This window comes from Porcisia hertigi, chromosome 11, assembly GCF_017918235.1.
Source record: "Porcisia hertigi strain C119 chromosome 11, whole genome shotgun sequence".
NCBI classification, from domain to species: Eukaryota; Euglenozoa; class Kinetoplastea; order Trypanosomatida; family Trypanosomatidae; genus Porcisia; species Porcisia hertigi.
The window spans coordinates 322,242-342,445 of record NC_090570.1 but is presented as its reverse complement, the minus strand read 5'-3'; the positions used below and the strand labels follow the sequence as shown (position 1 = coordinate 342,445).

The following is a 20,204-nucleotide window of genomic DNA, read 5'->3' as shown; positions in this document are numbered from 1 at the left end:
GTAAGCGATCCGTAACCAGAAAAGTCCTCAGCAAAAAAAAAAGATTTACACTACTTCCCTTCATTTTTTGTTGGGGGGTTGTTGTTGTTGGTCGAGAGAGAGGCGGGGGAGGAGGAAGAAGGGGGGTTCATGTACAACCGCAACCGCAGCCCGTCCCTCCCGCGTCCCCCCCCCCGTCCCCCGCCCCGTCAGTCCAGTCCAGCTCTGGAATGAAAAAGAAAGCAGTTTGTTCGTTTTTGGTTTTTGTTTTACCATTGAGCGCTACGCTGTGGGTAGCTGGTGTTGGCGGCTGGGTTGTACGCGGGCTGCGAGCGGCCCGCAAAATTCATGTCCATCTGTTGCGGTTGGCGAGGGGCACCGATCGGAGCCATCGAGCGGCTGTACTGTTGTTGCTGTGACATCATCGGCGGCATGCGGTTACCACCAAACTGGGGTTGCTGCATGTTGCCGCTGCGCATCTGACCACGAGGGCCACTGCTCATGTGATAGTTGCGTGGGGCGTAGCCTCCAGGGTAGGCACCCTGATACATATCGAAGCCAGGTCCACCCATCGCGGCCTCGCTGCCCCAGGGACGCTGTTCCGTCTGCCACTCCTGCGCGCCGTACCCGCCACCCACGTACATGTTGCCGCTACGGGGTTGAGGCTGCTGGTGCGGTGGCGGCACTTGGTGCGGCGGCTGCACCGGCTGTGCGGGGCTCGGGGACACCTGGGCCGCCGGGGACTGAGTCTGGGAAGTACGCTGTTGAGTCTGAGACTGGGCCTGCGCCTGCGCTTGCGCTTGCGCTTGCTGGGCGCGAAGCTGTGACTGTTGCAGGATCAGCTGCTGGCGCTCAGCAGCCAGCGTCTCCGTGTTAGCATGAAGCTGGCGCTCACGGGCCTGTAGGCTCGCCTCTTGTGCGTTCAGCTCTACTTCGCGGTTTTTCATGGCATCCTCGTGATTGCGCTTCATCTGCTCGAAAGCCTGACGCTCGCGGGCCAGCGTCTCAATGGCTGACGACATGGTGTGCTCTTCCGCCGGCACCTTAAAAGCAACGTTGCGGGCCAGGTTTTCCATCACGGACGCGGGGTACTCTGCAGCGTACTGCGGCTGACGGATCTGGAACTGAATGTCGTCGTCAGCCCAGTTGAACCCGGCATCCGTCACCTGCATGGCCGGTGCCGACTCCTCCGTGTCGGGTGCGGCGACTACCTCCAGCTCCTTTTCCACGGGCGCAGGAGGCACAGGGACAGCCTCCTCGATCGTGGGCTCCTCCACCGGTGCCGGCGCTGGGGTTGCGACGCGCTCTTCCTTGGCCGGCTCGGGAGCAGGAGATTGCATGGCAGGTGCAGCGGCAGCGGCCGGCTCAGGCGAAGCAGCTGCAGCCTGAGGCTCCGCAGCAGCGGGAGCGGCGGCAGGGACTGTCACTCGGGCAGCCGCGGCCGGGGCGGCTGGCTTCTTGCCAGAGCGCAGGGCATCGAGGAATGACTTTCCAGAGGGCGCGGGAGAAGAATTTGACATCTGCGTCTTCACCTGCGCCGCAGTGCTCACCGGGGCCTCTTCCTTGGCTGGAGGCTGACGCTCACAGTTCTTCGGGTGCGGCTTCAAGGCACCGTTACGCACCACTGACGCGGCAGTCTTCGGTGGCATCTTTTTTTTTTCTCTCTCCGCCGTTGTTGTTGAGCACACTTTATAAATAAATAGGTATTTGTGTGTGTGTGTGTGTGTGTGTGTGTCTAGTCAAACAAAATACTCACAGATCGAAGAAAGGTGGTCGAGCGTGGATACACTGAGGCGAAGAAACAAACAAATAGGCAGGCACATGCACACTCCTCAAAGAAAAAAGGGAGAGACCGACAACGAGCACAGGGACAAGGCGAGAGGCAGGCAGGGGGGGGGGGAGTGGTTGGATAGAACCAACGCTAAACAAATGAAATAAATGGAGGGAAAAGGGAAAAACCGACAGGGGAAAAGACAACAATGTAGCGTGCGTGTGAGTGTGTGAGTGTGTGTATCTTTTTGTAGACGAGTTTTTTTTTTAGTTCGCGTGTGTGCGTGTGTGTGTGTGTGCCTGCTTAAGGTTTAGTGAGGACAGCACCACAGAGTATACGACGCGAGAATCCACTTCAGTGCAGAAGCGGGACAGTGGGAACAAAGGAATCCAAAAGGATGGGGAGGGGAAGGGGGAGAGGGAAAGAGCGGGAGAGAGAGCGCTTGCCAACTGAGTGAGTGAATGTGTGTGTGAGTGAATGTGTGTGTGTGTGTGCAGAGGAAGGGAGGAGAAGGAAGGGACATATAGAAGTACAACAGCGACGATGCATCGCCCTGGCAAAAAAAAAATGTAAGGAAAGGACTTCGAAGGTAAGCGGGAAGTTAGGCTCGTCGCCGCCCCCCCCCTCGCCAAGTACACGCACCCCCTCCCCTCAACACACACACACACACACCGGTACGGCGAGGGGAGGAGAGGAGGAGGGGGGGGGGTCTTCGTCGTCCTGGACTGCTAACCGTAAGAGAGAAGACACAGATCCGTTTCACAATGCCCGCACACACCCTTTTCTTTTGTCTCGGAACCTCTCATAACGGTTGTTGCCATCGTTGATATGGTTTTATTATCCTCGTTGCTGTTTTTTTTTGTATCGCACTTCTTCAACGGCAGCATCACCAGCAACACATGCCCCTCCACCCACCTACATACCCCAAAACACCCAAGTGGCTCCTCAACCCCCTTCCCCCCCCCAAAAAAAAAAGGGATCGAAAACCCAAACCATTTGCGAATGCGGCAGATGAACAAAGACACGCAAACGGGGTGGGGGAGAGAGAGAGAGAGGCTGGGCAACACAGCAAGAAGCGGTGAGACAAAGCAGAAGGCGAAGACGAGTGCAAGAAAGGCAACCGGTAAAAAAAAGGGAAGGCATCCACTCCTCCTTTGAAGGTCCGTGCACGCCTTCACAGAGAAAGAAGTGCAGCGACAGGATTATAGGGCTAATCATATGAGACTCTCTTCATTGCGCCCCCCACCCCACCCCACCCCACCCCCGGCGTGCCGAGCTCTCCCGCAACTGCGTCAAGAAAAAAAAACGAGGCAAGGAAAAAAAATATATATAGCCCCTCCCTCTCTTTCGCTTGCCGATCCGGCAGGAAGCTCTCCCTCCGCCAGCCCCCCCCCCTCTCTCCCCCACACCCACCCACGACAGCGAAGACATTCTCTAGTGAACACGAGTTCAGACAACCCGACACCAAATAGCGTACCAACAAAACAACGGGGGGAAGAGGGGGGGTGGGGGACGTCAAGACAAGTACACAAATACACACGCAACAGCAAAAAGAAATGGTAATCGAAATCATAAGTACATCAACCCACACGTGCACATGCACAAAAAAAAATAGGTGACATAACTGAATGAGGGAGGGGAGGAGGAAGGGGGGGGGCAGCAAAGACAGCGGCGGACAACCAACAAGAAACCTCCTCTCTCTCTTCCCTTCTCACATTCACTCCGGTTAAAGGTGTGTGCATATATATATATATAGTGTGTGTGTGTGTGGGTGTGAGGTCCGGTGGGCGGTCAGGGGAGAGGGGGTGCCGCTCACCCTCCTGTATAACACAGAAGTCTAATTTACATGAGTTTGTGTATATCCCAGATGCTTTGTGCGTGTGCGTGTGCGTGTGTGTGCACTGGTGGTGAGCAGAGCGGGTCGGTGATACAGTATTGAGCACCCTTCATGGCTCGACTGTGCCGCTAGCTGACAGCAATGAGAGACTCGTCGTCTACTTCGTGTGCAAAGGCAAGGTAATGCACATGCCCATCGCCGACTGCGTAGAGCTTCAACAACGCCACCGCCTCGTCCGGCTTCAGCGACACGCCGAGCGCTTGCAAGCACGCAAAAAACTGCCCTTCCGTAACATAGCCCTTGCGAGCACGATCGTATTCTCGGAAAGCGGCGATCGTGGCGGTGCGGCGTGTCTTGAGGGCGCGCTTGGTGCGTTGGAGTGTGGCGGCCGAGAACGCCTGCGCGGCGGCCCCGTGGGATTCGGCAGAGTCGCCCGGTGAAGCACTGCGGTTGCGGCCAGACGATAAAGAACCCTGCATCCGTCGCTGCGACACCGCGGCCAAGCCTACACCGTCGGCCAGCATAGCCCGGACCGTGTACACAAAGGCCTTGTAATCAACGTCACCGGGACACTTCGCAGACGCGAAAGCGGCCTCCAGTGCGCTGAACTGGGCCTCTGTCATATCAGTGAACCCCAGCATCGTCATGCAGTGTCGGAACCGCGACTGTGTTACGTGGTGGTGGCGCAGCTCATCGCCGTCCGGGAAGAACTCGCTGAGAGACGGCCGCCGCTCCTGCAGCACGACACAGATGTTGGTCAACACCTCATCCACGTCAACTGCCGCCTCGATAGCCGCGCGGGCAGATATCGATAAGCCAGCGCCCACTGTGCCGGCTGTGGTACCGTCTGTCTGCGCCAAGGCATACTGGATGGACTCCTCCTCAGAGCCTACGTCTCTAACAAAGGCAAGGTAGCGCACGCCGTCTGTGCCAGGCGTCACTGCGTCGCCGGCGCTGTACCACGAGACCAGCATGTCGAGCTCCGGCTGCGACAGGGGTAGGTGGTGCCGCATGCACGCCTGTGCAAACTGAGTCGGTGTAATGACACCTCGGTGATGTCGATCAAAATCGGCGAAGAAGGGTGTCAATAACGCGTTGTGCACAGAGACGTTGTGACGCACGCGCTTTAACACGTCCGTGAGCCCAGCCGGGGCCTTTTTGACGAGTGCTGCCGCCTCGCCCTTTGCGCTATCGGTGGCCTCTGCTGCACGGCTGGCCTGCAGTGCCGCGATGGCGGCCTCCACCTCGCTACTCAGCTGCTGTGCATCCACGCCATCACGAACACGCGTCGACGCAAAGGCGCTCTGCAGCACCATCAGATCCTCTGGCAGCATCTGAAACCCTGCCTGTCCAAGAGCGACCCCGAGACGACTTTTTGAGATGGTGCCGCTGCGAAGAGGGTCAACATCGGGGAAGAAGGCAGACACGCGCAGGCGGCGGGACACCGCCTGGTGCGCCATACGCGCCAACACACTCTCCTTCGTGAGTGACGCCGCCGGTGCAACCGCTGCGGCTGCTGCTGTCGCGGATGCGCCATTGGTGGACGAGTGAACGCCAACGCCGGCAGTGGCCCCGCCGCGCCCGCTGCCGGCAGAGCCGCTCGCCTGCGACGGATCCACATCCTGAACGAACAGGTAGTAGTTCACCTCGCTGCTCGGCGAGCCGTCCGGGTTGGGCACGGTGTACTTGCGGATAAGCAGCTGCAGCTGCTCGGGCGAAAGCATTATGTTCTGAGTCGCCAGGCCGCGCGCGAACCGGGTGCGGGTGCAGGTGCGGTGCTCATAAATTCCCTTGCGCACCCGGTCAAAGTCACGCAGGACGGGGCTAAGATAAATCCTGTTAGACTGAACAAGCGCGCGCAGATGCGCAAGCAGAGCCTCACCTTTACGCTGGTCGTCCGCGGTCATCACGTAGGTGTTGGCGGCGTGGGTGGACTCGAAAAAGTTGATCGGTGCAGTGTGGCCATCCGCGGTGGTTTCTTGCGCTTGGAGGGGGTTGATGTCACGCAGAAACGCGCGATACTCCACAACTGGCCCCACCGGCGCACCGTCCGCGGTCACACTACCGCTCTTGGTGCTGATGTACGCCCTGGCAAGGGTGTTGATGTTCTCCTGCCGCAGCGCAAAGTGTACGAGCGGCATGCGGCCCAGCACGGACTCGAACTGCGCCACCGTTATCCTACCCGTCTTCATCTTGTCGTAGTCGGCGAAGGCGTCCTCGTAGCGCAGCCGGTACAAGGCGCACTGCTGGCGGAACACCCCAACCAGCTCCTCAGCCGAGAGCTGCGAGTTGGTGAAGGAGTCGGGGCACACAAGCGATGAGACAGTGCCCGTCTTCCACGGGTTCGACTGCTGCTTGTCCGTGGCGCGCGCCTGCGCGGAGGCGGCGGAGTCGAACGTGCCCCCGTCGCTGCCCTTCTGCTCGTTGAGCGACGGGTCCATCGCGCGGCACCATGCCATGTAGTACACTCCCCCATGACCATCACTGTATTGCTTCGCGAACAGATTCATCACATCCTCTGTGAGGGAGGTGGAAAAGGGCAGGCAGCGGCAGAACTGCGCGGCGGTGACGCGGCCCGTGCGGAGGGGGTCCAAGTCGCGCAGAGGGGCCACCAGCGAAGTGCCATGTGTCTTGATCGCATGCTGCAGCATCTTGCTGAAGGGCATCAGACGTCTCTCTTCATCCGGTGTGAGGGCTGTCGTTGCGTTTGAGCGACGAACAGATGCGCTGCTGCCTGGTCCGGCGTCTAGAACGTCAAGGAAGTCTTCGTAGACCACCTCTGCACAGTCGCTGACCAACGTATCCTCGGCAGCGTGGGCAGCGGCTGTCGCAGTGACATCTGCATGAGCAGGCGCGAAACCGCGTGACAGTGCATCCACCTCATCTGGGGAGAGATGAACACCGTTGTTGGTCAGGACACGTGCAAACTGCGCGGCGGTGATGCGGCCGCAGTGCCGATGGTCAAAATCGGCAAAAAAAGACTTGAGAAAGATGCGCCGCTTCCCCACCTGCGCGCGAGTCTTGCGCATCGCCACATCAAACAGCGACCCTGGAGAGCGCATGAGAAAGAGAGTTTGTGTCAGGAAGGGGGGGGGGGGGCACACTTCAGATAAGCCTCTCCTTGTGCGTCTGTGCGTACCTGCGCCAAACAGCAGCAAAGAATTTTACACAAGAAGTAATGAAGCTGTTGGAGTGCCACAGCGACCACTTTTTTTTTTGGTCACAGTGTCAGAAAGGGTGGGCGTAAGGATGGGGTGTGGGGGATTGTGGTGGATAATTAGAATGTGTGTCTGACGTATGCCGTGCTACCCAAAACGTCATGCCTAGAAAACAGATGTAGAAAAAGAAAGAGACGGAGAACGTGGGAAAAGAAAGCGCATGGGTGGAGTGGCGAGGGGGAGGGAAGGGAAGGGCAAACCGATGTGTCCCCCCCCCTCCCAGAGTCTTGCGGTGCGTTGGGACGCGACATATTGTCATCCGGATCGTATATGTGTTGCGCTTTGCAGATCACACTGAGGGAATCCAGTCATCACAGCGTGGATGCTCAAAGTCAAAGGGACTCGACCTCCTTTAACCTCAGTCGTGCGATATCGAAAGGTGAGCGTTTCTTGACACAGGTACGAACGCGGACACACCACTTTACTTTGTCGCTGCAAAGGGGGGGGGGGAGAGGGAGAGGGAGAGGGTAAAGGGTAAGACAGAGATCCCCAATGAGGCAGCCCTCGCGCATATGTAGAGGTTTTTCTCCCTCTCTCTCTCTTGCTCCTCTCCCGTAATACTTTTTTTTTGAGTCAAATCATTAGCGTGTGAGCGTCGTACCCTTCTTCACAACCCCTGTCAAGAACGAACATACAGCAGCATACATGAGCACAAGCGGCTGGATCTCCTACTAGTTCTGGCTGTCTGCGCCTCTCGATGTCGAAGCCTGAAGCGGCATGGCGCTGTCGATGCGATGCACAATCTCACGCGGGTAGAGAAACGCTGTCAGCGCCGCTGACGTGATGAAGCCGTTACGCATCATCTTCATGCCACCCCATGGCGCACTTCGAACGACAACGTAGATGCTCGCCAGGGCAATCCCGGTGGCTGGCACCACCCACTGATGCGACTCTAAAGTCGAACTCGCCCTGGCTGACTGCAATGTAACAAAGTCGTCGGCCGCCGCGGTGTACCGGCGCGCCCGCGCCAAGCAGGCCGGCACGTCCACGAGCGCGCTGGCGGAAGCGATCACACCGGCCACAGCAGCGCGCACCTCTGACACGCCACGCTTCACATAAGTCCATTCGCCGCTCCAAAGGACAAACGTTTGCACCATCTCCGAGTTCTGCATGACTGAGCTGAGCGAGAGAGGGAGAAGAGGGAGGAAGGAAAGGGGGTGGGAGGGTAATGATGACGATTGATGCGAGGCTGTCGGGGTATACAGATACATACATGTACACCTTTTTTTTTGTACAGAGGGCGAGAGAGAGGGGGAGGAGAGGGGGGAGAGAGATTTCTCGACAGACATCGAGAAAGACGGAGAACGTGGGGGGTTAAACTTTTCTAGTTGATTTTCTCGGGGAAAAAATACCGACTGACAAGTTCAGAAAAAAAAAATGTTTTGGGCAGCGGCACCGGTTGAAGCGGCCGCAGTCTCCCCTCTGTTGGCTGAGCACGTCGCAAAGATGCCCTTTTTTGTTGTTGCGGTGTTGTTTTTTCTTCCTTTTTGGGAGGGAGGGAGGGAGGAAGGCTGTCGTGTGCATCGGCCAAAATACAAAATAAATGTCCTTCAGCCTACAGGAGACCAACCAAACCAAACCAAATCCCCCTTCTCCTCTCCCAAAGATGTAATACAGCCTCTCAAATAGCAGGTTGCCCACTCGGTAGAAAGGGAGGGGGAGAAAAAAGTGTGTGGGGGGGAGATGAGAACGGATGTGGGTGAAGAGCAGCAGCAAGACCCAGACGTACCCCAGCGGTATCATGGCCTCCCTCCCCCTCCCCCCCCCCTCTAGCCCCATGCCCCTTTTTTTTCTGCACCCGCATTTTTCATTCTCAAGGGTCACTCTTTTTTTTCTGCGTGGTCGGGGTCTAGATAGTAGCCGAGGGCCATCTCTCGTGCCTCTCGCAGATGCGACTGCTCCTCTGTCTCTGATGTGGTGAGGGTACGTAGATAGGCCTGCTTCTTGTTGTCGTCACGTGAGAGCTCGTAAAGATGGAACTCGTCCGTGTCACTGAACTTCGTAATCTCGCGCCAATAGCGGTTCCACAGGTGGTTCAGTCCACAGCGAAGGAGACCGCGGTAGGTGTCCGTGCACTGCGGTGTGTTTGTCTGCGCCTCTGAGGCCTGGTTCTCGTGCAGGCAGTGGAACAATGAAGTCCGGCGCTCTGAGCAGTGCGGTTCAAGAGTTGCGGACTGCAGCACCAGCTCTTGGTTCGTCTTTGAGCTCATACACGAAACATACGCATTGTGCGTCGCTCGACACAACTTCTCATTCACGTTGTTTTTTGTGTTGATCTCAAAAGATGAGGCAATGCTGGAGGTACCAGTGCCGGCACCCATGGCACTACTGTCGTCGTCTCCGCGACGGCGGATGAGCTTCTTATCTTCGAGACATGTCGTGTACTTGTCTAGCTCTTTGTAGCACACGTAGGCGTTCAGGTTCTGCCGGAGCATGTAGCGGTTGTGCTCCTCCTCTACTGCCGGATCTCGGTCCACGCCACGCTGAGCGATGTCTTCGTTTTGCTTTGCCTTCCACTCCTCAAACATGTCGATCGAAAACTGCGACTGCTTTGCTGGGGCGTGCATGCGCCCCCACGCATTGACACCGGACATGCTGGCGCCGCTCTCTCGCACTTCACCACAGGCCTTCCGACTGCCCGTTAAAAAAAAAAAACGGCGTCCTCGTCAACTGTCTCTCTACAGGTGTGTGTGTGTGTGTGTGTCATGTCCACCCGCGATGAAGCGCTAAGGTGCACGATCGATGGTTTTCCGTGAAGAAAAAGACAGCACACAGACACAAGATATAAAATCAAAAAAAAAAGTATATAAATATGTATAAATATTTAGATTTTAGATATTTTGGGGGGAAGGGGGAGAGAAAAGAACAGCATTGCGGGTGTGTGAGTGTGTGCGTGTGTGGTGTATGTGTTTACATACGGCTTTCGAAGAACTGAAGAGCGGCAGAGAGAGAGAGAAAGAAAAAGAGGTGCACCCTTGGGGCTCTGTAATGTCTACAAAGGACACCATGTTCTTCTCGTCCCCCTCTTGACTCCCCCGCATCACGGACACATCTCTTTTTCTGCGTCGCGGTCAAACAGAGTCTTTCCATCTCTCTCAAAGACCAAGCGCAAAGGGGTGGGAGGGGTAGAGGGGGGGAGACGTCGTCTCCGACGATCCCCTCCGCGAGTTGATGTTGTATTATTTGTTTGTTTTTTTTTGTGATATTCGCTTACGCTCAAATGACACGTTAGTACTTGAGAGAAAAAAAAGGAGGGGGAGAGTAACGCAGCGCAAAGAGAGGGGGGGGGGAGGGCAGCATACCTGCAGAGATAACACGTCACACCGTCCTCTTTTGTTGTATGCACACACACACACACACACGTACCGCCCTCCATCCCTCCCCTCCCCCCCCTCCCCCACTAAGTCTCAAACAGTACTCGCAAAATAATCAAAACAGAAAAAAAAATGATCAATCAAGCATAACATGAGCGAGAGATGTATGCGCACATGCATCTGCAAGCGTGTTGCGTATGTGCTTACCCCCCCTATCCGGCAAAGAGGCCCTCTCCCTTTTCGGGCACCATCACACGCACATCCGCACAAACGGGAACGTTTTTTTTTCCTTTGTTGTTTGCGCTATCATATCACAGACTTTGTTTTGTGTGTGTGTGTGTGTGTATGTGTGCATGTCCTTCACACCGTCTTCACTTGCCGAGTGAGCCTAAACCCCCGACTCCCATCCTATTGTTCGGGGCAGTGCAGCGTTCTGTTCACTGTCTCCATAGAACAGGTGGCACCCCTCCCCCCCCCCAACTTATCATCTACAAGCCGCTGCTCCGCGACAGCTGGTAGCCTGCGGTTGATGAGAGGACAATAAGGGAGGAGGGAGACACAGGGAGCCAACACGGAAGAAAACACGAAAAACAAAGCCCCAAAATAAGCAGCAGCGAAGCAGCCGGGGAGAAAAACGTTCCGCGTCTGGGACGTGGTGCACGCTGAAGAAGGGCCAACCGACTTTGCTGGTTTGCCGCTGTGTGAAGCAACTCCGAACCTTACAGACGAGTCTGTGAGACGGGACGGGAGGGGAGGGGACGGGGGGAACCCACAACAACAAAAGGCGAGAGCAGTTGGCAAACGGGGGGGAGGGGGGGGTGACGGGGAAATCCAAGTGAGTGAACGGCAAAGCGGGTCTAGGCGAGTGGTGGCTACAGGGTGCGCACGCGCTCCCTCTCTCCGCGACACGCTTGAACCAGCGTGTATGGAAGTCATGTATGCCCTCGATCCCGTACCTTGCCTGGCCCACTTACTCCCTTCCTTGGATTTTTATCCCCATCATCTCCAGCTCACCCCCAGTGGCCATATGAGCCTCATTTATTTGTTTTTCCCCCCACCACCTTCTCCCCTCTCCCCTCTCCTTTCGGGTGAACTGGGAGAAGATGCAGAAGCGCTCCAGACAAAGCCGGCCTATGACATACGCCAGAACTATCTTGTCATTGCCTCTCACTACAACACTTCTCTCCCTCCTCTTCTTGTTTTGCCCATGTGTGCCTACGCACGTCATCACCACCGACACCGCTGAGGCTTCGGCCCTCCGGTCAAGCTGAACAGCAAACAGGGGAAGTACGCAGTGAAACAGCAGGCAGCATGGACGAGAGCGATGCGCAGCACAGTGTAACTAGCAAAAACACAAAAAAAAACAGGGAGAGGAATGCGGTGAGCGCGGCAAAGAGATGCGGGGGGACCCACCGAGGGTGCTGCACCCCTCCCCTTTTGCCCACTCTTGACCCCCACCCCCTCCGTCACCTTGTGGCCCTCACTCATACGCCCTCCCCCCCCCCCTACAGCGACCACCCCAAGGGAAGGGGGTGCCCCGTCAGACCCCACAGAGCCCATCCGCACATGCACGGGGGCCACAGGGAGGCAAACGCCAACTTGAATGCAGGCGAGTGGTGCGCATACGGGGGGGTTGTATTGTGGGTCTGGGGGGAGGGGGAGGGGGAGGGGGAGGGGGAGGGTGAGGGTGCGGACACTGAAGAGCAGCACCAGATGGTACCTGGGAGAGAAAAACCAAAAGAGAGTGAGGGCCCGAAAAAAACAAACAGAAATCACAAGAACAGGGAAAAAAAAGAGAAAACGAGTAGGGGTCTAACACGAAAACGCAGTTGAGACAACAACAACGGGAACAACAACGCTTTTTTTTTAAGGAGACTTTGCACGCATCCGTCAGAGCGCGCGTAGTGGCCTCCTTTATCAGAGATGAATAGCCGCAGTTGTTGTCTATTCCGCTTTTTTTTGGTCGCACTCTTCGTGATCGGAGCTACTCCCTTCCCCCCTCCCTGCTTCCCTTTCTTTCCTCTTTCGTCGGAGATCCCCTCACCCCCCCCTTGGGTTTTCCCTCAAGCGCGGTTCTTGCGAACCGGTGCAGCACCCTTCTGGGCCGGCGGGCGAGCGCCCTTCTGAGCTGGTGGGCGAGCGCCACCCTTCTGAGCCGGCGGGCGAGCGCCACCCTTCTGGGCCGGCGGGCGAGCGCCACCCTTCTGGGCCGGCGGGCGAGCGCCACCCTTCTGCGCACCCGGGCGAGCGCCACCCTTCTGACCCTTCTGGCCCTTCTGCGCAGCTGCGGCGCCCTTCGCGACTGGCTTCTTCGACTTCGACTTGGACACGCGCTTCGGCTTGCCGGTCTTGATGCGCACGATGCCGCGGTCGATCGCGATGTGGTTAATCGCGTGGTCCGACTCGCCCTGTGAGCGCAGGTAGCCAGCAATGCACAGCGTCGTCGACGTGCCGTTGATCACACCGTTCGGACCAACGTTCGCGATCGAGATCTGCACAGCCGCGTGGTCGTGCGCCTCGATCAGCGTGTTGGTCGCGTGGCACTTGCGCGGAATGTAGAGGTCGACGTTATCGCCCTCCTCGTTGAACATACCAATGGTGGCCATGGTTGTAGGTGACGGCTGGAGATGAGGCGAAGAGGAAAAGAAGCTCAGCTGGTAAGAGCAAGGGTGGGGATGTAAGCACACTGTTTTCAAGAGAGTGCAAATATTTGAAGGTAAAATTGAATGATGATCCATGGATGTGTGTGTGTGTGTGTGTGTGTGTGTGTGTGTGTGTGTGTGTGTGTGTTGGGGTTGGTGTGTGAGCGGGAGGGGGAGGGAAGAGAGAGAGAGAGACGAAGAAGTGCAGGACAACAATTTTGCATGAGGGAAAATAATCCGCTCTGTTCTGCTGTGCGAACCACGCAGGAGTGAAAGATCACACGAGCGTTAAGGGGTGTGGGTAAGCGGGTGGGTGGGGTCTTGAGCAGAGATCCACACACACACACACACACACACAAACACGGCGAGTTGATGATGGGCATGCGTTGTGTCGGCTGAGAGGTAAAACCGCATTCCCACCCACCCCTCGCGTTTGCCATGTGTGTGTGTGTGTGTGGATCTCTGTTGAAGTAAAAAATGTTTGCAACCACCAGTCCCAGGCAGGGTGCACGGACACACACACGCCTACTGTGGGCTCGTGAACTGAACGCTGTTTCTCCAATGTTTTGTTCTTGAAATAAATGAGTGTTTCACACGTTCTCGCTCTTGCACACACACACCTCCTCCCCCCCTCCCTCCTTGCCGCTCGCGACATACCCTTCTCCTCCGCGCCCACCACCGATCCGCCACCTCATCAAAGGGGGCCGCCGGAGAGAAAAAAAAAGAGAGAGACGGGGGAAAACGCGGGAGACACAGACAGTCACCCGCGTGAGTGAGTGAAAGAGAAAAACAAAAGTGAAATAGAACTCATGGAAAAAAGGGGAAAAAAGAAATCATGAAATCGAGGGGAGAACACCCCCGATCTCCCCCCTCCCTTTTTTGGGGGGGGAGGGAAAGGGGGGTGAATAAAAAAAAAAGATGTTCAACATGACCGTCAACCTACCTCTGCAGTTTCTCTCTTCGCACTGTGTGTGTGCGTGCGTGTGTTCAGTTGGCTACGAGGAAGCCGTCATTGCTCAGCCGAAGAAAGACAAAGGAGCTGGCGTACACAGGGGCACAAGAATGAAGCATGGGAATGGGGATTTGGAGAAGGAAAAGTTATAGTGGAACATCCTCCAACCAACAAGACGGCTCATGCTCGCCGGGTCCCTCGAGAGCAGCAGGAAGGGAGCGCGGAGGAGAAAGAGTCGAGAGAACTAAAATAGGAGCACGTGAAAAAAAAAGGGCACCCGTATCACCCCTTCTTTGTTCCTCCACTCTTCACACGCCCTCCCCCTCCCCATGACGGCGCATCTTCAAGCTGCGTCCCGAGGAGAGCAAAAAAAAAAGAACACGGGGTGCACACCAGCGCACACACACGTCCACTTGTTGATATATCCCTCCCCCATTACACCTTCCTCTTGAGTAACCTCAAGCGCGGTTCTTGCGAACCGGTGCAGCACCCTTCTGGGCCGGCGGGCGAGCGCCCTTCTGAGCTGGTGGGCGAGCGCCACCCTTCTGAGCCGGCGGGCGAGCGCCACCCTTCTGGGCCGGCGGGCGAGCGCCACCCTTCTGCGCACCCGGGCGAGCGCCACCCTTCTGACCCTTCTGGCCCTTCTGCGCAGCTGCGGCGCCCTTCGCGACTGGCTTCTTCGACTTCGACTTGGACACGCGCTTCGGCTTGCCGGTCTTGATGCGCACGATGCCGCGGTCGATCGCGATGTGGTTAATCGCGTGGTCCGACTCGCCCTGTGAGCGCAGGTAGCCAGCAATGCACAGCGTCGTCGACGTGCCGTTGATCACACCGTTCGGACCAACGTTCGCGATCGAGATCTGCACAGCCGCGTGGTCGTGCGCCTCGATCAGCGTGTTGGTCGCGTGGCACTTGCGCGGAATGTAGAGGTCGACGTTATCGCCCTCCTCGTTGAACATACCAATGGTGGCCATGGTTGTAGGTGACGGCGGATGTAGAAACTAGCGTGCGTGCGTGTGTGTGTGTGTGTGTGTGTGTGTGCGTTTGTTCAAGATGATGATGAAGATAATGAGGCGCAGGGGAGGAGGGGAAGAGGGAGGCAGGGGAACTGAATGGACACATTTGGGAATTTTTTTTTGAGAGAGGAGCACACACAGCAGCAAAGTTTTTTTTTACACATGGTGTCCGCCGCAGTAGGGATGGCAATGTCTTCCCCCCCCCCCCCATCTGGAGGGGTGGGGGGAGGGGCTAAGTGTTAGAGATGGGAGGCAGGGACACAAGTACGGCGCCGCCGCCGCTGCAACAGCAGCGGAACAGACTCACCCCCTTCCCTCCCAGATAAACACACAACTCTCGACTTGCCTGGCCATGCGCTTAGACCTACACACACGTCCCCTTTTTGAACGTTTTGCTTCTGGTGACTACGGAGTTCGGTGGCGGTGACGGTGGCGGTGAGGCCACGCACCCCCAGCCAAAGACCGCGCCGAGTGAAGCTAAAACACAGTGAGAGCGAAAATATGAGTAAGGCACACGCGCCGCATCCTCAACAACAAAAAAAAACAGCTGTCACGTGTCTCAGTCGCACTCACCGTGCCCGCAAAGCGACAGGCGATCCGACAAAACGCTACAACGTGATGTGAGGTGGGGAGATGTAAACCCCGTTCCCTCCCTCCGGGCGGTAATAGCTCGAGAGAGGCACACATCGCATACGCGCGTTATTTTTTTTTTTGGGGGGGGGGGAGGGGGGGGGGGCGGTGCTACGATGGCGCTTGAGGTGTTTTGACTCTCTCTTTTTTGAGAGGGAGAAGAAACGGTGGTGTCACTGTATTCCAGTGGAGACCCGTGAGGAAAAAAACAATTTTTTTTTAAGAGTGATCCAGTGAGAGCGATACGTGCGCATGCATGTGCGTGGAAAAACCTATCCATTGGGTACGGGGAGCCCCCCCCCCCTCTCCTCCCATTCAACCCCAGGAGGAGGAAAGGGGGAGGAAGGAAGGGAGGGAGGGAAATCTCGTGGAGGGACGCGTGTGTGTGTGTGTGTAACCCTTGCAAATATATTGAACAAGATAAGGTGGAAGTGACATGACCTGGCAATCAAAAAAACGCGAACACGATGATGGTAATGAAGTTTGATTGCCGACCACCCAAACAACGGGACTCAACGCTCATATACGGGTCGAGGGACGAGAAAAAATCAAATAAAAAACGCTCAGGTATGTGACGGACACCAATGAGGGCAAAACAAAGTCAAAAAAAAAACGGGAAGGCGACACAACGAGAAGAAGCACGAGGGAGGAGAGGTCATTGACCACCGCACGGCCACACACACACACACACACACACATGTACCCGACCGAGGAACCCCCCAAGAGCAAAAGAGTGCGAACGAGCTGGACGAATTTTTTTTTAAGCGGTGCAAGCGGGTCCCTCTCTCTCTCTTCACCTGGCAACCGCCTCACATGCCTCACATGCCTCCAGCCCCCCCCCTCCCCCCGACAGACAACTCCTTCTTTTCACATCTACACAGAAGAGAGAAAAAAGGGAGAAGGGGGGAAAGCCGAAAGACAAAGCAGTGGTGTTTCAAAACCTGATGCGCACTCTGACACACACCAAGTCATTCATCGATACACACACACACACACAGAGAGAAAGGCTTCTCGGTTACTTCGCCGAGATCATCCGCCGATGTCAAGAATCTGGTGGTGCGCCGAGGCTCTTCAAGAACTCATCCAGGTCAATACCTGGTGTCACTGGCGGCGTTGGAATGGCGTCCTCGAGGGCAGGCTTCAGGTAAGAGTTCATCGACGATTCCTTGGCGTTGTCATGATCGACTCCCGGTTGAGTGGAAGCAGCCGACCCCCTTGAGAAGAGTGGAATGCCAAGCACACTGCCGCCACCACCATTCCCATGCGAAGCGGCACCGCCGGCGCAGTTCTTTTCTCCACTCGTCACGGGAGCTGTGAAGAGCGCGGGAGGGTAGTCGGTAAGGATATGTGTGGGACTGCCGTTCTTGGAACTGGGCTTGTCGAGCAGCCCTGATTCGTTTGCGACTTGCAGAAGTAGTGCAGTGCGCTCGTAGTACACCTCCATCTTTGCTCGGGCTTGGAAGAGGAAGAAGCGACGTGCATCGTCGTTTGATATCAATGCGGCGCACCTCGAGGCCTCCGAGGCGATAATCTCCATTGCCGTTGTGTAGTGGCGCACCGCCGTGAGCGGGTTGCCATCCTCCGTCTCTTCGCCACGCGCCAGCTCGATCAGCTCAGCCGCATGACAGAGTTGATCCGTGGCAGCCATGAAAATAAACAGACAAGGGAGGGGGAAAATTGTATGAGAAAAAAATAGGGGTTCAACTCGGTTGTGCGAGGAAGGGAATGGGGGGGAGGGGGGGAGGGGCGGCAGCGGAGGGTTCGACGTGGTAGCAACGAAGTAAAAAAGGTGGACAAATAGGAAGCAAAAAAAAATCAAGGAAGAGAAACCATATGCCCAGGCGAAAAAAGAAAAAAACAGCAGAGCTCTGCAGAGGATGGTTTGACTCGTGGTGCGCTCAGAAAGGGAAAAAGATGTTGAGCGAGAAAAAGAGCAACGAGAAAGAAGGTCACTGGGGAGTGAAGAAGAGGGAGGCACGTGTGTGTGTGTGTATCCGCCGTACGCACCAAATATCTGGATCAATGGAAATACACCGCGTAGGGGTGGGATCCAGGGTCTACATCATATGTTTTTTGCATAAAAACTAGTGGCACCAGCACCACCTGTGCATGGGAGAGCAGGCAAAGAGGATCTGCTTATTTTCCCCCCTCCTTTTTTTTTACGGGGAATTGCGTTCCTGGCAGCCCCCGAGGCTCGAGTCCGACTAGGAGGCTGCGCTGCTGCAGCGTGTGCCTAAAAAAAAAGGCGCACCCAATCGCAGCGTTTTTACCCCACGCCTCCTCCTCCTACTGCGTCTGTGTAGCCGTCTTATTTTTGCTTTTGTGGTGCGCATCGACGAAACTCCGTACCACACACACACACACACACCAGAAAAAAAAAGAAGAGGGGCAACGGAGGAGCCGTGGCGAGCGCACGGTATACATAACTGGCACATGAGTGTGCACTTCAATCTCCTCCTCCCCCCCTCCCCCGACACACACACATATATGTATATACTTACACGTACGTGTGTGTGTGAAAAGAGAAGGAAAGGGGAGGGAGAGGGGGAAGAAAGAGAGGGGATCGCTGATGTGCAAACATCTAGGACGACTTCACCAGAGCAGTACAACACGACAGGGATGTTTCCAACTGACATATACACACTCAGGTAGACATTAACATAACATCAAAATACTTTACATAAAGGTACACACAACAACTAGATGCACATTGTCTACTCCCGCACAGACCACCCCCACACACGCACAGATGCGCACATCGGCACACATCGGCACACGCCAGCGCTGGGTGACGCCAGGAACGGCACCAAAGACCCAAGGGGGGGGGGGGAGCAGAACCTCAAGGTGACGTGGACTGCAGCTACGTACGGAGCTTGTGGTGGTGCGGGTCTGCCTTGTCAACCGAGGCCGCCTTCTCCAGTTTGCGCATCGCTGACAAAAGACTTGTGCGCACCTGCGACGCGGCAGGCGCTGCGCCAGATTTGAGGGTACCGTGCGCATTGCGCAGCAGGCCCATCTTGCGGTTTTCGTTGGTCAGCTGACCGGCCGTCATCTCTCCTGCCGTTGTCAGCGGGTTGGTGCAGGTATCGCGAACGTCCGCCGGGCCCCCGGGGTTGCCAGGCAGCTCTGGCAGCAGCCCCTGGTCAACATAGTCACTTTTGTAGATGGGCATCGTGACGTAGTGCTCCTTCTCAAGACGCTGGCTTACCGCACAGTGCTTCTGCTCTATCCTCGACAGGAACTGTGGGTTCGTGCGATCGCTTGTATCGAGTGGAACACCACCCGAAGGGCCGCGCGGCGTTCTAGAAAGAAAGTATTTCCCTGCAAGCTGCCGCAGCAGCGCCGCCTTGTCCGGATTTGCCGTGACGTCCAGGTCATGAGCTGCGAGGCTGCGCTCGAGGCTGAGCGGTAGCTGCAAGGGGTGAGCCCCGCTTGTGTCTCCGTAATCCCACGAGGTGCATGTGTATTCGCCCATCACACCGTCCCCAGGCACGCAATCATTCCATGTGTGGTAGTGATCAAAAAAGTCGAAGGTTGGCGTCCACCCACTGCTGGGAGCCTTGCTCTTGCGTGGCAGCAAAGATTCCTTTGATGTGATCTTCGGTGCGATGTCAGCGCCGTCGTCCTCCATCACGCCAACCGGCTTCAGCAGATCTGCATTGTACGCCCTCGAGGCAGCACCTGCGTAGCACGCTGGATGATCCGCAACGCCACCAGAAACACGACGGCGTGCCTGGTATTCATCTTCGTATGTTGTGTGCGGATGGCTGCCGTCCGCAAAGACGATATGAGAGGAGAGTGCAGGCCGGAACCAGTTGCGCTGGTAGGCCGTCGTGTTGCCCTCCGGGTCACTAATGCTTGTCTTAGGAGCCCCGCCTGTCAGGGTAGCCGCCAGCTCGGTCATGTCCTTCACAGAGCGGTCCTTTGCTGTGTAGTCTACTTGGTAGATGGTCCGGTCATCTCGACTCCCTGTATCCGTGCCGTAGGCAAAGATAGGGCGGTTCCGCACGTCTCCACTGATGCCCGGCTCAGCCTCTCCCTTACTGTCTTTGAGGGCCGGATCTCGGTTGTAGTCGTAGTCGTAGCGTGTCATGTACAACGACATCATGTTGGCTGGGCCGTGCGGAGGCAGTGAACACCTCACATTCGCAGCATCGTCGCTGGACATGGTGTCAGCACCGCAGACTGCGAGAACCCCTCCCTCTCTCCTCTCCCTTTACCCTACCTGACCCTCAAGTAGCCAAAAGAGATGCTGGTGAGATGATGATGCGAGTGGCACCCAGTGGAGAGCTGGCGGAGAGGGAGTCACGTGTCGTGTGTGTGTGTGTGTGTGTGTTTTGCAAGGTAGAACAAGATTAAAATCGAGAGAGAGGTACACGTGCAACTATGATGCTCATGTGTAAGTACATATGATCACCCAGCGATACAATCGCTTTCGTGTGGAGGAGGAGTAACGCACGGCGGAGGGGAAACGAAGGAAAAGGGGGGTACAAAGTGAAGGCGGGCATCATGGGAAGAGGGGCGAAGGGCGGAGCCCAGCGATTCAAATCGGAAAGAGGGGGGAGGAGGGGGGAGGGGGGGGACATATTTTCACATCGAGTAGGGGAAGAAAAACGATGCGCACACGTGAAAGGCGGCGTGGTGGTGTCAAGAGGGGGAGGGGTGGGGGGCGGGGGAATGTTCCATGAAGTGCGCTATGTGTGTGTGTGCGTGTGTTGTGTGGCCTCCACTCCATCCACATCGTCCTTCCCCCCCACCACCCCCTTCCCCGGGGCGCTGTGCTCCTTGCGTCTTCTCTCTCTAGAGAGAGAGCATCAGTGAAGCAATCACGAACACAACGCAATA

General features: G+C 56.5%; 7 protein-coding genes across 7 annotated transcripts; all 7 read right to left on the bottom strand.

Annotated features, from left to right (window-relative positions):
* Nucleotides 1-248: 248 nt before the first annotated feature.
* Nucleotides 249-1,628, bottom strand: JKF63_07028 (uncharacterized protein; the record flags this gene model as incomplete). The annotated part of the gene is made up of 1 exon (XM_067902972.1): nucleotides 249-1,628. One exon carries the CDS (start codon nucleotides 1,626-1,628, stop codon nucleotides 249-251), a length of 1,380 nt encoding a protein of 459 aa, XP_067758981.1.
* A 2,087-nt stretch (nucleotides 1,629-3,715) lies between these two features.
* Nucleotides 3,716-6,649, bottom strand: JKF63_07027 (uncharacterized protein; the record flags this gene model as incomplete). Its single annotated transcript, XM_067902971.1, has 1 exon — nucleotides 3,716-6,649. One exon carries the CDS (start codon nucleotides 6,647-6,649, stop codon nucleotides 3,716-3,718), a length of 2,934 nt encoding a protein of 977 aa, XP_067758980.1.
* An 827-nt stretch (nucleotides 6,650-7,476) lies between these two features.
* On the bottom strand, nucleotides 7,477-7,917 carry JKF63_07026 (uncharacterized protein; the record flags this gene model as incomplete). The annotated part of the gene is made up of 1 exon (XM_067902970.1): nucleotides 7,477-7,917. The coding sequence occupies one exon, from the start codon at nucleotides 7,915-7,917 to the stop codon at nucleotides 7,477-7,479; it is 441 nt and encodes a 146-aa protein (XP_067758979.1).
* Nucleotides 7,918-8,625: 708 nt separating this feature from the next.
* On the bottom strand, nucleotides 8,626-9,399 carry JKF63_07025 (uncharacterized protein; the record flags this gene model as incomplete). The annotated part of the gene is made up of 1 exon (XM_067902969.1): nucleotides 8,626-9,399. One exon carries the CDS (start codon nucleotides 9,397-9,399, stop codon nucleotides 8,626-8,628), a length of 774 nt encoding a protein of 257 aa, XP_067758978.1.
* Nucleotides 9,400-12,103: 2,704 nt separating this feature from the next.
* Nucleotides 12,104-14,687, bottom strand: JKF63_07024 (uncharacterized protein; the record flags this gene model as incomplete). Its single annotated transcript, XM_067902968.1, has 2 exons — nucleotides 12,104-12,224; nucleotides 14,185-14,687. 2 exons carry the CDS (start codon nucleotides 14,685-14,687, stop codon nucleotides 12,104-12,106), a joined length of 624 nt encoding a protein of 207 aa, XP_067758977.1.
* Nucleotides 14,688-16,401: 1,714 nt separating this feature from the next.
* JKF63_07023 (uncharacterized protein) lies at nucleotides 16,402-17,007 on the bottom strand (the record flags this gene model as incomplete). Its single annotated transcript, XM_067902967.1, has 1 exon — nucleotides 16,402-17,007. The coding sequence occupies one exon, from the start codon at nucleotides 17,005-17,007 to the stop codon at nucleotides 16,402-16,404; it is 606 nt and encodes a 201-aa protein (XP_067758976.1).
* Nucleotides 17,008-18,219: 1,212 nt separating this feature from the next.
* On the bottom strand, nucleotides 18,220-19,527 carry JKF63_07022 (uncharacterized protein; the record flags this gene model as incomplete). The annotated part of the gene is made up of 1 exon (XM_067902966.1): nucleotides 18,220-19,527. The coding sequence occupies one exon, from the start codon at nucleotides 19,525-19,527 to the stop codon at nucleotides 18,220-18,222; it is 1,308 nt and encodes a 435-aa protein (XP_067758975.1).
* Nucleotides 19,528-20,204: the final 677 nt, after the last annotated feature.